The sequence below is a fragment of the Olea europaea genome, chromosome 4 (genome assembly GCF_002742605.1).
Source record: "Olea europaea var. sylvestris chromosome 4, O_europaea_v1, whole genome shotgun sequence".
Classification (NCBI taxonomy): domain Eukaryota; kingdom Viridiplantae; phylum Streptophyta; class Magnoliopsida; order Lamiales; family Oleaceae; genus Olea; species Olea europaea.
In genome coordinates this window covers 18,223,617-18,239,189 of record NC_036240.1, presented here as the reverse complement: position 1 = coordinate 18,239,189, position 15,573 = coordinate 18,223,617, and the positions used below count along the sequence as shown (strand labels likewise).

At 31.6% G+C, this 15,573-nt stretch overlaps 1 protein-coding gene across 1 annotated transcript; it reads right to left on the bottom strand.

The window, feature by feature from the left end:
- Positions 1 to 4,957: 4,957 nt before the first annotated feature.
- On the bottom strand, positions 4,958 to 11,730 carry LOC111393882. Its single transcript, XM_023019648.1, has 7 exons — positions 11,310 to 11,730; positions 11,099 to 11,188; positions 10,829 to 10,909; positions 10,374 to 10,505; positions 6,725 to 6,943; positions 6,079 to 6,171; positions 4,958 to 5,419 (listed from the first exon to the last, which is right to left on the bottom strand). The coding sequence occupies exons 1-7, from the start codon at positions 11,535 to 11,537 to the stop codon at positions 5,258 to 5,260; spliced, it is 1,005 nt and encodes a 334-aa protein (XP_022875416.1). The 5' UTR covers positions 11,538 to 11,730; the 3' UTR covers positions 4,958 to 5,257.
- Positions 11,731 to 15,573: the final 3,843 nt, after the last annotated feature.

The following is a 15,573-nucleotide window of genomic DNA, read 5'->3' as shown; positions in this document are numbered from 1 at the left end:
TGATAGCAAAAGATTATTTCTTCTTGTAAAAGAAGGCAGGAGAAAATGGAGAAATGCACATGCATGATACATCAACAAAATCCTGGATGAAAGTCTTTCCATTGACAGAATTTTCCAATTTTATCCCTTTTGCTCCTACCCTGGCAAGTTACAAGTTCCATCTTTGCAGCCAAATCACTCGAGAAAGCTTTCCAGTCTTATATTCGACCAAGTCTTGACGACCTCCATGTGCTCCTCTCGTCAAGGCATAACGATTATAATCATCGTTATTTACCTTTGCAAAATTGACTTTGCAGTTTTACGGAATAATCTACGAAGTCTCTTAATTTTAAAAGTCACCCATTCATCAATAAACTCTGCAATTTGTAATTTCTTTCATCATTGAGACATAGTGCCATGTATACAACTACATCAACATTTCGTCAAATTTTTGACGGACCACGAGATAAGTGATGAACGTGATTATAAATTGCAAAGTTTAATGATGAATGAGGTGATTTTTAAAGTTCAGCGATCCCGTGAAAACCTTTAACAAAGTTAAGAGACCACTTGAACTATCATCCCAGTTTTACACAATCTCTGTAGCTAATCAATTTGGCTCAGCCTAATTTTTGTGCAAAATCTTATTTTTATCATATTTATAATTCTTTTTACACAATCGTGAAAAAGTTCGGGGTGGCTTAAGCTTAAAAATAAGCCAAGGGTGATTGGAATCAAGCTTAAGACATCCTTATCATTCTCCAACAAGTTACTGTAACATAAGTGCATTGGTGTTCTTTACTTCGGAGTCAAATTTGTAACAATTCTGTTCGTTGTAACTTGGATGGGATCAAGTTGAGTCAAGTTATTCAATAGCGAATCTTGTCATATATTCTTCTATAATATCGAGGGTTCGAGTGTGTCTATGATTGTTTGCCCTGGGATCTTGTTTTAGCCTTAGTTTGAACTCCGTTAAACCCAAAATACATTTTTTCAAAACTCATTATTTTCAGCCATATTGTTCAATAAAATAATATTACAAGTAAACCCAAAACTTTTCCTTACTTTTTAATCACACATTCTCCAAAAAATTACCTATATACATTTTGCCCAAAACCTCATTAAAATGGAGCCCAAACAAGCGCTTAACCTCATTAAAATGGAATAAAACTGGATGTAGCCTAATGTAAAGTACCACGCTTTACTTTGGAGTCAAGTTTGTAACAGTTCTGTTGTTAGATTTATGAAGCTTTTAGGTCTATGATTTCTGTACATAGAGTTATTGTGTGTTTGTTGTGACTCAGATCAGATCAAGTTGGCTACAATGGACACACAAGGACTCTATTCAGATCAAGTGTGGCTGCACACAAGTAGTGCTTATTTGATAAGCACATGTGAACTGCAGCTGGAATTTTAGGTTGGCTAAAAAACATGAGGGTCTATGGTCTGTAGGTTGAAATTTAGGAATAGAGTGATGAACGCTGTTCCAGAATTTAAATTGTTTGTATTGTAGCAATAGAAGCATGTTGATACTCAATGAATATGGTGTCTAAGAGAGCAAGCCTGGTCACTACCAGAAGGCCTTTTCGTCGACCAAAAGGTAATAGCAATTCTCACTGCTCCAAAATGGATGTGTGTCGCCATGATTCTTCCATTGAAATGCAATGAATTCTTGAAGATTTAATAGAATCATGTGACCAGCTTCAGTAGAAGGAATTAGGTACTATTGCAGCCAAGATATAGGTTTTGTGGTGGCTTTATATGAATTTAAAAGAGAGATATCTACTATTGGGATTTTACTATCTTCATCTAAGTCCTCGACTTCAAACAAGTAATCTACTTTAGCACTTGTTTGTTTCTCATTTTTTGTTCCTAAGTAGAAAAACTATTACTTTTCCACAAACCCATTTTTTTAATGCATTCATTTGACACTAACATGACATTTCACTGTAGCATTAATTGTTTTCCTCTTCACTTTCCCTATCCTATCCTTCTCTCCAAACACGCTATTTTCACTACTCCCCACACTATTGGACAAAAGAGTGGGCATAAAAGGAATTACAAAAATGACAATTGCATGTATTCAAAACAATGGCGTAAATGATGGGACCCATGATGTGATGCAAAAATAAATTCTACAATTTCAGAATGGGAAACAAAGACTTAGAGTATAAAGACTTTGAAGGCAAAGGTGAAGATGAAAGAGATAGTAGAGAATTGTAGAACCAGTCATATTTTCATGGGTGGTTTCCTTCTATCCTTGCTTTATTCAAAGGTACCAATATCACCTCCATAGAATGCCAAAACAAAGAGTATATCAGATAGATAGTGTTTCGGGTCAATAGCACAAAACGTCCATACATTTGATACTTATTGCAGAAAACGTCCTTACGTTTCTTTTTTTGCATTTTCATCCTTATTTCAACGTTTCATTGCTAAAAACGTCCTTTTCACTATTTTTAATATAAAATGATCAAAATACCCTTTTATTTAAATAAAACCAAAAAAAAATAAAGAATAAATTGGAATCTTACTCCTAAATGTTTTAAAAAGTGCAAATGAATCCAATAATTATTAAAAGGTTTAATAGCACAAAACGTTCTTACGTTTGACCTATAATGTGTAAAACGTCCCTAAGTTTCAAATTGATGAAAATGACGTTTTTCGCAATGAAACGTAAAATAGGGATGAAAATACAAAAAATAAAATAAAAAAATTGAAATATATGGACATTCTCTATAAGAAGTGTCAAAGGTAGGGACGTTTTTCGCAATAAGTGTTAAATGTAAGGATGTTTTGTGCTATTAGACCTTATTAAAATTGAAACCATTACCAAACCGATGAACCTCCATACCATTTCCAAAATACCATCATCCAAACTCTGACAACACCACCTATTCCTGAAAGATCCATGTCATTTCCAATACACCAATCGACTATACTCACTAGAGCGCTTCTCTTCATGGTCTCTTCTTCTCCAAATGAGATTGCTACCTTAGAAATAAAAAAGCTCCGACCAACCATCGTCCAAATCACCGAACCTCCATACCGCTAATGCTAAACCATCTATTGATATTTTAAGACCGTGAAGAGAAACATCCTGATAAATATAGTCTATTGGTGTGTTGGAAATGACATGGATCTTTTCAGAACAGGTGGTGCCGCCAGAGTTTGGATAATGATATTTTTGAAATGGTATAGAGGTTCGGCGATTTGGCAATGGTTTCAATTTGAATAAGGTCTAATAGCATAAAACGTCCCTACGTTTGATACTTCTTGTGGAAAACGTCTCTGCGTTTGACATTTTTTTACGAAAAACGTCCATACGTTTCAATTTTTTTTCGACATTTTCATCTCTATTTTCACGTTTTATTGCGAAAAACGTCATTTTCATCAATTTGAAACGTATGGACGTTTTGCACACTACTGACCAAACGTAGGAACGTGTTGTGTTATTAGGCATTTTAAAAATTATTTAGACTCACTTGCACTTTTTAAAACATTTAGGAGTAAGCTTGCAATTTATTCTTTATTTTTCTTTTTGTTTTTGTTTTATTTAGATATGAGGGTATTTTGATTTTTTACATTCAAAAATGGTGAAAATGACCTTTTTAACAATGAAACATTGAAATAAGGATGAAAATGCAAAAAAATGAAACGTATGGACTTTTTCCACAATAAGTGTCAAATGTAGGGACGTTTTGTGCTATTCTTTCATAAAGGCTGGGATATTTAGGACGTTTTGTCCTCGTTCAATACAACCACATAGCATATTCTTTCAAGAGTCAAAGACTAGGAGATAAACATGTCACTACAAACCGGTGTAGAAAATAGCAATAAGGAAAATCTTAAGCTATCATAAAGGCTAGAAACAATTTTTTTTTTTTTTTGAATATGGCTCTGATACCAACATTATAATCGTGGAGGAATTACAACTATGAAGGAGGTTAAAACATGATCGCGATTCAAACAATCTTAAATACAAATTGAAACGCTTATGTTACAATAGGCTCAATATTGAATAATTTGACTTGACTTGATCCTATCTAATTTACAATGAACACACAAGAACTATATTTGTAGAAATCCTAGATCTAAAGCTTAAGCCATAAGCTTCACAAATCTTGGAAGATAATTAATACAAATTTGACTCCAAAGAAAATCCTTGTACTTTTTTTACTTTATGTTACAATAACCAGTTAGAGAAGGATAAGAGTTCTTTCTTCGTTATTTCAATGACAATTTACTTAGATCACACTCAAAACTACAAATATTTTACTTTCAACACATTTCGCATGACAAATACTTTACTACCCTAACATGACCTAATGACTCTTAACGATGAAGGTTTAGGAAATATAATTGCACATTCGGTCCCCAACTTTTGAACCCTTATGTACAAAACAGCTTTAAGCATTCTATATTCTAATAATTGTATATCATATTAGTTTTCACACTCAACGGTTAACTAGTATATTCTAATATTGAATCTGACCTCATTAATGTTATTTTCACGTAAGAAAGAATTTAACCTCAATTTTTGATAAAATGCTTTTTCGTGATTTTTTATCCAATTTAAAGATTATAATCAACTTAAAACAGTATCGTTCATGCATAAGTCAGAAGCACTTTAAATTTTATTTATAAAAAAAAAAAATAGCATTCTTTGTTACCTCAATTAATAAGATTTTTTTGGCTACATCGCTTAAGCACCCGTTTGGCCCCCATTATTTGGATTTATAATTGGGGGAATATTGTTTTTTGAAAAAATCGATGGTTGAAAAAAATTAAAAGTTTTCAATTAGCGTATAATATTATTTTATTGAATATTGTGTGGTTAAAAATAGGAAAGAGAAAATTTTAAATTAAATTGATGAATTTTAACGGGAGTCAAACGGGGTCAAATATGATTTGAGGTTTTGTCCCGGATTTTTTTGGATACAATATTTAAGCTTATTCATCCAAATTTAAGACAAACTAAAGCAAGTACAAAGTTTTGAAGCTGAATTGAGCAAAAGATTTAAGGTAGTTCAATTTCTAACACAGTTTTGGCCGACGGTCCCTTTAAAACCTATCATTCTCATCAATGTAATTTAAACTAAAACAGGAGGAAAGAATCCAAAAGCCTTCCCTCTATTAGTTGATTCTCCATAACATTCACCAGAACAGCTTATAAAAAGTAGTAATGTCACCAACAAAAACAATGCCTTCACAGTGGTAAGAGGGTATACAGCTCCAAGCTTCTCATCCTAGAAGACGCAAAGCTCCAATTGGGCGCCTAGATGTTCTCGCCTGGAGGTAGCTCGGCTAGCTTTGCTGTTGCACCGAGTACACGTTCCATATCAAACCGAACTTCAATGTTCCTAATACTATAACCAACCATCATAAGCCAATAAAGCAGCTTGGCAAGTTCCGGGGCACTTGTCTCCGTCACACTAGTCTGCGAATGAAAAAAGGTTCGTTTTTCCTTAATAACCATCTAATTTAGAAATGCATGTTTAGCATGTAGTACTAAAAAATATAATGGACAAAATTTCTAGCTTCTTTCTCTTCTATAAATACTGTTGAGTCCTATCTAATACTTCATAGCAAACATATGAAAAGGGTAATTAAGAAAGTGTTCTTAAATAAAAGACAGGCAGCAAATTGCTGGTTTGAAACCTTGCCCTATATAGGATTATTGGGACCTACAGGCTGCAAAATCTAAAAGAACTGTTCAAGAATGTGGTGGAATCAAATACTGTCTCAATAAAGAGAGCGTACTTCTCGAACTCAGTCAAGCAAATATTCGGTCAAATGTGTGTACAGAAATTATCATTAAAATTGTATTCATCCTTGTTAATGTTAGCACTCAAATTAACTTATAAATGGTGTGCATAGAAACTGCTTCTATCTGATTTAAATATGATAGCAGTCATTTTATCTTAATTTAAGCAATAAAATTCAATAGACAACTAAAGTATTAGCATATGCAGTCTATATGGTGTAGAATTTGAGTTCCATTAAAATCCTAAACATATCGATTATGAAGAAAATTAGATACTTAAAAGTTGGTATCAACAAGAAGTACAAGAATCGAAAGCATCTACAATAGTGTACCTTCATTTGACTAGGGTCCGAAACAGCCAAGAGCCGCTTTATAAATGTGTTCATAGCCAGCACAACATCCTCCCCTGCACTACTTGTTAGCTCCTGTGTCACAAGAAGAAATAAGAATTAGAGAACTACATGTCACTATTTCCACTAGTTTTGCAGTTATGAATATTGTTGATTCGCAAATGGCCAGGCTGTTATAAGTTTGAATTACTGTTCACCCCAGTTGGAGGATGTTCGGATAAGCTTAAAAAGTTTACTTATGAGTGAATAATTTTAGAAATAAATAATTTCTTTCTTAATCATATTTATTTTTGTTTTTTTTTTAAATTCACATTTTCCACGAAGGAGATTCAAACCCAGATGAGTGACGTGACAAGGCTTCCCTCATGTGTGAATAAACTATGTCAAAGTTATAAATAAGTAACAGAAAGAAAGTCAACTTTTAGTTTTTTAAGCTTAGAACATACTCTTTCCCAAGATAGGGTACAAAACATAGTCCAATTTCAAGCCTTGACAATTTCTTGAAATTACTAAATCAGAGCTACAACCATCTACAAATCAACTAACATAGCATCTAAAGATCTTTCTTTTGGCATCCACGAATCATAATGTTTCAACTGCTACCTAAAATGGGAAAAGGACCTCTAACCTTCAGATTTTGAGGCTCTAGAGATTTTAGATATTCCAACAGTTCATTGTGTCCATTAGCAGTTTTTCTTGCTACTTGGCGGTTAAGTTCATCAATCTCTGCTTCAAGTAACTCGATGTATTTGACTGCATCTATTTTTTCAGGACCCGAGATATTGTTCCACCTTATAACATCACCTGTCACTTTTTTCTGTGTACCTGGAGCATAATCTTGTGCATCCTATACATTCATAGAACCAAGTCAAAATAGCACATCAGAGATGGGAATACTTAATATCATTAACACATTTGAATGTAACAGTAATAAAAGCTCAATTGGTTTATTTTAGAAAATTGGCCCCAGACCTTTAAAAAGTAGCATAATTGGTCCCAAACCTTTGCATTTTAGCACAAAAAGTCCTTTTGGATGGATTCCATCCAAAATTGCTGTTAATTTTGTGTGTGGAATCCAATTTCTCTCTCTTTTTTTTTTCCTTCAGTTCAAGCGGCAAATTTGTCAAATTAAAAATCAGGTAACATGAAGGATAGATTGTACGTTTGGTCTCCAATCTTTCACCGTTGTTACCCACACACTTATAAATTAAAAAAAATATGACTCCTTACCAAACCACCCCACTCCCAATGATAGACACCAAATTCAATTCACATATGCAAGACGTAATAAAATAGCAAGTGCATAATAAGGAAATGAATGGAGGCGGTTAGCAGCACATGAAAGTAACAGAGGCAGCTGGAGAATTAGTTAGAGAGCCATTATAAATAGACCGAAAAATAGAGCAGAAAGGCAGGCAGAATTTGGGGTAGTCTATTGGGAGAGAATTGGCCTCTCGAATGCCAAATGTCCTTCTTTCATTGCATTTTTGCTGTATTACAGAAATAGAGTTATATAAATTACTGTTATTCTTCATAGCAGAGTTATTTCCTATCCTTTAGTATTATTACAGAAAACAGAGAGTGCAATTCCAGCTTGGCTTTCTTTCTTCTGTCTACTTCAATTCTGCTATTAATATGGTTGGGTGAATTGCATTTGGAATAGGAACCTATCACCCACCCAACAAAAACACTGCAAAACATCACATACTGCGGCCAGCCCATTTCACCACCACCACCTCTCATTCAAAATCTGAAACTTCTTCATCCCCCACAAAATCTATCAACTGAAGAAGTGAATAAATCCTTCAATTTTCAAGATAATACCACTAATGAAATTGCAGGAAATGGATTCTAGATACTAAATATCTCATCCCTTCCGATAACTTTTTCTACCATTGCTGGTACATTCATCATGCAGAAAATCAATTTGCAAAAAATTTTAAAAAATCAAACGACATGTGGGCTAAAATCGTATATAAAATCTGAGTTGAAATCTTTGAAATTGCATCTCAGATACGTGAAATTTGCAATTGTAATCTGTGTTGGATTTGACTTTTATAGTTGTAGCCATCGGTGGTGATTCTACTTTTTATGTCTACTGTTGTGGTGACGGTGAAGATGGTGGCATGGCTGGAGATTGTGTTAAAGATGGGCAGTGATTTGAACCGATTTGGCAGTTGTGGCAGCACAGATAGAGCTGGGTAGGTTGCTGATTTAGCGGCAGAGCCGGAGGCGGAGAGAGATTTCACAATGGATAGCTTTCATTGGACTTCGAATGTGTTCCGGCCAAGTTATTTGGGTGTGACGACATCAGGCTATCTGGTTTGGGTGTGGTTGGGGCAGTGGGGTTGAGGGTTGGTGTGGAGATAGGGCAGTGGGTCTGGGGGTTGGAAGAAGACGATTGTACTCTTTTTCTTTTTTTACTTTTTTTCCCTTTTTACATCAATTCTTTTTTGATTTTTTTCAGTATTTAATTTTTATTTCACAAATTTGAAGAGGGAATTTTAGATTTTTTTTTTTTTTTTTTTTTTTTTTTTTTTTTTTTTTTTTTTTTTTTTTTTTTTTTTTTTTGGTAGTTTTTTTTTTTTTTTTTTTTTTTTTTTTTTTTTTTTTTTTTAAAGTTTGACAAATTCGGTCCTTCAAATAAAACACAAAATAAGAGCAACTTTGGACAGAATCCCATCCAAAAGGACTGTTGACGCTAAAAATGCAAAAGTCTGGGACCATTTGCACCAATTTCCCTTTATTAAATCAACACAAAAGACCCAAACATAGACCTATTGAAAACAATATCTGACTGAAGAAAATAGTAATTGGTCAGCAACAGTTCCCGTAACTGCCAGATTTCAGAAGTAAACAAGTGCTTTCTGCCAGAAAAGGCTACCCCGTGCAGGATGGGAAAGAGAGAGGAGAGAATAGAAGAGAGAGAAATGGGAGAAAGAAGAGGAGAGAAAATGAGAGAAGTTCGTTAGGAAGAAGAAAAAATTGTAATTATATTAAATTTTCAAGAGTGTAAACAAACAGAAACCCTGGTTGTGTAGTGGTAAAGAATTTAAGTCCAAGGGAAAGACTTCTAATAGATCTAATCATATTAATTTCTCATAAAAACCAATATTATTTAATCACACCTAATCTAATATACTCTTATACACATTAGTATCTCAAAAACCAATCTCATCTAATTATATCTAAATCTAATAAATATATTTTTCAGACACATCTTAATATTATAATAGTAAGTCGTCAATGAGGTCTCTATTAGACTCTTCATCACTAACAGGTAAATACAATATCATTTTCTTTTTGACATTCACTTTGATTTCTTATCTCGTGTCTGCTTTTCGTGAAAAAAATACCTAATAACACGAACCGGATTGTGTAACTTCACTCAAAAATGAAACTCTTTTTGAATTTTTATTTGTGAATAAAAATTTTATGGAATACAATTCAAAATCGAAGAAATATTTGTAAAATGATACATCAATAATGACAACAGGTTATTAACCTCAAAGAGAACTTGTCATAGTTCTCCTAAAAGAATATACAGACTCCAAATATTGATTGAAACCATATTTGATCTAGCTAAAAGAAACAAGGAATGTTGTTTATTAGTCCAACACACTCACAAGTCATGAACAACAAAAAAGGCCAAGGCCTAGTTCAAGTGGTTATAGTGAAGCCTTACCAGGCTGCTGACCTGGTTCGAGACTCGCAAAAGGGGTGATATCCTTTGATCCACATTTTTTTTATAAAAAAATCACGAACAACAAAACAAGTCAAGCTTGGTTCCCTAAGTACCAATTTCCATCAGTGGAAGATCATAGGATAGGAGACATATATCAGGAAGATCATGCGACATGAAAGGTGATCATTATTTATACGTGATCACTATAATTGATAACTACAATTTCCACCACCACACAAAAGGCAAGTTAGGCAGTGTTCCCGAAGAATTGAAATCAGAATATGACAACTTATTTTTCAGTCGCGAACTCAAAAGAAAAAGAGGAAATAAAAGCTGCCACAGCTGATTAAAAACAAAGGATTATGCAAATGAAACTAAAAACAATAGAAAATATAATAAAGTAATTTCAGAATATAGACATCATTTGCCTTCCCTTTTCCATCTAAAATATACTCACAACTTCTTCCAAATATACTACGTCTGGCTAGTAGTTATTTATCTCCACGTGTTCTTCTTTCACCTCAGTATCAAAGATTCAACTGGAGGAAAATCAAATGAACTGAGATGTGATAAGGCAAACACAAGGACTCACCTTTTTTTCTTGTGGTTCAGGAAGAGCAACCTGTTCCAAGCTTTGCTGCAATTCCAACCGATGTTGCACATTCCTAAACATATATCCGGTCATCATGACACTATACATGAGCTGTGCAAGATTTTCCGCAACCTAAAAGATGCCAAACTATCCAAAATCACAATATAAACTCACAGAATGTTCTGCTAGGCTTAAAAATACTTAAAACTTACCTTTAAGTAACTTTTCATTTTCCACACGTTAGTATAAGTTACCTTTTTTTACATAAAAGTGAAAGGTTACTTATTTTGAAAGCAAGGTACAAGGTATTTTCAAAATAAGTAACTTTTCCAACTTTGACCAATACAAAACTATTTATTTTAAAACTTACTTATCTACTCATAAGCAAATCTTTTAAGCCCAGTCTTAAACCAAAGCAAACATTTTCATTACAAGTGTACAGCATGAATACTTACACTAGTTACTGTTACTGCAAAAAATTGAGGAGGTAGCGTTCCAATCATATTTGTCACAGTTTGGCGCATTGCATCAACTACCTGATGAAATATCATTCCACAATCCAAATGTGCAACCATAAGCAAAAGCTATCTTGATTAAGCACATATCTAAATCTTCTAAGAAACAACATTAATTAAGTATTAAACTCTAAATTACATTTTATGAATGCTAATAAGAACCCTAGCAATTTCAGAAAAAAACAATATACAAGAAATTAAGATAAGTACCTGATGGGGAGCCCTTTTGACGAATAATTCCATAAATTCCGGCTGTACATTTTGTACATACTCCAAAAGGATATCCTTCCGGCTCTTATGCTAATAAATATCCAAAAAAATAAAAATAAAAAATAAATGAAACAAAAATAAGAAATTCAACTTGAACCCATTATGTAACTGCATTCAAATTCCACAATACACAGACACGGGAGAAAATTACCATAGTGCCATTGGGGATTTTAGGGTCGCCGGCATTGGGGGAACTACTTTTATTGTTCTTTTGATCACTATTTTCTGAACTGTCAAAAGGTTGAGCTCTGAAAACACTAAACCTTCCTTTATGATTCAATTTCCGAGGGAATCGGATCGAAGCGGGCAGGAAAAACGAAGTCGAAGGAGTAGAATGAGAGGGTAAGAAAAACGATGATTTCAACGTTATAGAAGACATTTATTTGAAACAAACAAAAATTATGGGAAAATCAAAAAAATATATGTGCCGTCACAAACCCCTTTAGTAGTAAATTATCCCCATTAACGATAACTTTGGAAGATTGATTGGGTGCTGTGGTGTATAGCAGTATCAGCAAGGAAGAGCGAGCGAGAGAGTACAGTCTCTTTCGTGAACGTTAACCTTGTTGCGATTTTAAAATCGCGTTTCAATGACTTTAATCAATGTAAATCACTTTTTACATCGTTCTACATAACAACACGTTAGTAGGCATTTTTTCACCAATCAAATCATGCTAACTTGGATGACGTCAAAAGTGATATACACTTTTAGGAAAGTTCTACATGTACATGATTGTCTATATAATTGTGACATTAATTACACAGCACTGAATCCAACTTTCAATTCAAGTCTCACACTTGCATATCAGCAATTGGATGATTGTCACATCACATTTTGAACACCATTATGTGCAATAATTATGTATAAGTAGAATTTTTCACACTTTTAATGTGCAAATGGCTTAGCTCATTCACGTTCTTTAATCCATACGTGAAGTATGCAAATAATTAAATTGTTAGAGTATTTTTCAGAAGAAAAAAAATTATATAAAGAACATCATCTATATAATAAAGAAAATCTTCAATAATAAAGAGTAAAATATTTTATACATTAGAACTATGCTCTCTATTTTTATTCTTTATTTTACGTTTTTTAATAAATTATTATTATTTTTCCTCATTTTTCATTTAACATATTTTCTAGATGACAGTAACCAATCAATTCAAATATGGTTCTAATAATTTCATTAGTTAAGTATTGAAATTTGTGCTTTTTAAATGTCTCTATATTTTATTTTAATAAATTAAAACATAAAATTTCTTGAGACTTATATTTAAGCATGGACTTTCTAAAATATAGAGAATTTGCTAAATAGGATCTTCAATTTAGATATTCTATTGAAAGTGCTCTAAAAACAATATTGGTCAATGAACTTTCAAACTACGTAACTTTACCTACAAAACTTAAATTTTAGTATAAACTTTTAATGAATTTAGAACATTTTCAAGAAACTTTCTAGTTTTTAAGAGTATATTTTGCAATTTAAAGAGTATCTATAATTTAGAGAGTAAAAGTTGTATGTATTTCAATATTCTTTATCATTAACACTTAATTTTACTACTCTCAATCTATCTTTATTATTTTTCCCTATCTTTTATTTTCATCAACTTCTCTCCAAATTACCATGTAGTTACGTCAATATATGGATTGTTGAGAATTGGAATATTTTGAATACTAGTGAGGTAACGTGCATTGCACGTTAGTTGGGTGAATAATAAATATAAGAATGCGGTGGTTGTTTCGACAAGCATTTAAATTAGAAAAGAAAGAAGAATTCGAACAATTAGTTAATATGGGAAGTAATCCTTATAATTTTGTTAATAAAATACAGATATTAATAGCAGGAGTAGACCCAAATTCAGGACATATGAGTATACAAAGAAAAGCTATGAGAGATTTAGAACAACTTAGTCTTTATAAATGGACTAAAGGAAGATATGTTAAGAACTTTTTAAATGAGTACCATTACTTAACCTCAATATCAAGAAACACATTTAACCAAGAAATCGGTAATAAACTATTTCATAAATTACCAGGACCATTAGGATTAGAAATTACAGATAAATGGAATAATTTACCAGCAGTAAAAGAAGAACCAGAAAAATAATGGAGTATAGGACAAATAATACAACACGTAATAAGATGTTTAGAAGATAAATGTGTAGAATTACAAATTCGAAAACAACTTAAAAAGACGGACTATAAATTCTGTAAAGATATTTTTACCCCACAAACTTATGGAGCCTCTAATTCAAGGAAAAATAAATATAGTAATAAGGAAAGAAAGAATAAAAGATCTTTTAAGAAAAGATGTTTTCTTAGAAAATCTAATAAGAGAAAACCATACTTAGATGAAAAAAGACATGTGAGGAAATTTAAATCAGAAAGAACTTATAAAAATAGACTTAGTTGTTATGTTTGTAATAGCAATAAACATTTATCTTAGACTTGTCCAAAAAGAATAAATAATTATGATAAAAAGAGTACATTAATAGAATGCACTAATGAAAATCTAATACAATTAGATGAATATATCTCAAATAAAGAATCTATTTATAGTATTATATCAATAGAAGACAAAAATTTAGAAGAAAATAAAGAATCTGATTATGAGATAATAGATGAATTCTCTAATATAAGATTACAAGAAGAATCAGATACATAATTGGCAAAAATACAAAGGATCAGATAATATAGCTTGTTACTTATGTAGTTGGTACCCAGTAAAAAAACTTAGAGCCAAATGTTTAGAATGTTATAAAGAAGCATGTATAAAATGCTTAGAAGAAAAGAATCTTATTGAAAAAGAAGAAGTCAATTCAAAAATCTTAAAAGAAAGAATTGAAATCTCAGAAATAAAAATTCTTAGAAAAAGAATTGAAAGCTTAGAAGAAATGCAAAAATTTATAATAAACAAGATAGAAATGTTAGAATATAATAATAAAGGAAAAACAATAGAAATAGAAGAACAAAGTCAAAGTACAGAATATAAAGAGAAGGAATATGTTCAGGTAATATGCAATCCAGAAAAACTTAAAAGTATTAAGGTAAAATGTTATATAAGAATATGACAATATGAAATAAAATGTTTAGGATTAATAGACTCAGGATGCAGTAACTGTATAATTAATAAGAAATTAATATCAGAACAATACATAACATATTCAGACAAACCAATAGAAGCACAACAAATGGATGGAGAACTTTACACTTATACAGAATTACTACAATCAAATAGTAAGATTAGTTTTGAGAAAAACTGTGGTAAAAGTATGGAATATACCTTACCAAAAGAATCAGTTTGGATTAGACCTTTAAATATTAAAGATACATATTTTATTATAGGATTAAGTTTTTTATTAAAAGATAATGGAAGTGTTACAATTACTAAAGATTTTTTACATTTACAAAAACGTACATTATTTACACCAACACAGACCACTTATTTTCCATCAGAGTGCATGGAGAAGCGTGGTGGTAATAGTAGTAATAGCTGTAAGTGTGAAAAAGAAAGAGAATGTCAATTAATAGAGAAAGATAATTTAGAATAAATAAATTTTCAAGAAGACAGCTTAGAAAAAATAGATTTTGGAACTATAGAATTAATTGACAATGAAAATATTTATGATATGTTAATTACAGAACAAGAAATAGAAAATTTAATATCTAGATTAGAGAAGATAGAAATAATAGGAGAAAATGTTTTAAAATATTGAAAAAGAGACAAAATATTATGTGAATTAAAAATTAAAAACCCAGAATATATAATTAAAACCAAGAATATTGAAGCCACAAACTTAGATTTAGAAGATTTTAAAATACATATAAAAGAACTCTTAGAATTAGGAGTAATTAGAAAATCAGATAGTCCTCATAGATCAGCAGCCTTCATAGTCAGAAAACATTCAGAAATTATTAGGGGAAAAAGTAGGATGGTAATAAACTATAAAAGACTTAATGATAATACTATAGATGATGCTTATAGCATACCAGACAAGACGGTTTTAATAAACAAAATCCAAGAATGTAAAATTTTTAGTAAATTTGATTTAAAGTCAGGATTTTGGCAAATAAAAATGTATCCAGAAAGTATTAAATGGACAGCTTTTACTTGTCCAGAGGGACATTTTGAATGGCTTGTAATGCCATTTGGAATTAAGAATGCACCAAGTATTTTCCAAAGAAAAATGGAAAGTATTTTTAATAGACATAGTAAGTTTATAATTGTATATATAGATGATATTTTAGTTTTCAGTAAAAATAAATAAGAACATAGAGGATATTTACAAATAGTATTTTCAGAATTTATTAAATATGGTTTAATAATTAGTAAAAAGTAAATGATTCTATTTAAAGAATTTATAGACTTCTTAGGAGTTAACATAGAAGAAGGTAAAATTAAGTTACAACCTCA

Excerpts from the sequence above, each read along its gene's own strand:
- LOC111393882 (XM_023019648.1), bottom strand. The coding sequence starts at position 11,537 with ATGTCTTCTATAACGTTGAAATCATCGTTTTTCTTACCCTCTCATTCT. Across the intron at positions 11,189-11,309 it reads AAATCCCCAATGGCACTATG|CATAAGAGCCGGAAGGATAT; the intron begins GTAATTTTCTCC and ends GATATTTATTAG. Across the intron at positions 10,506-10,828 it reads TTGCAGTAACAGTAACTAGT|GTTGCGGAAAATCTTGCACA; the intron begins GTAAGTATTCAT and ends GGCATCTTTTAG.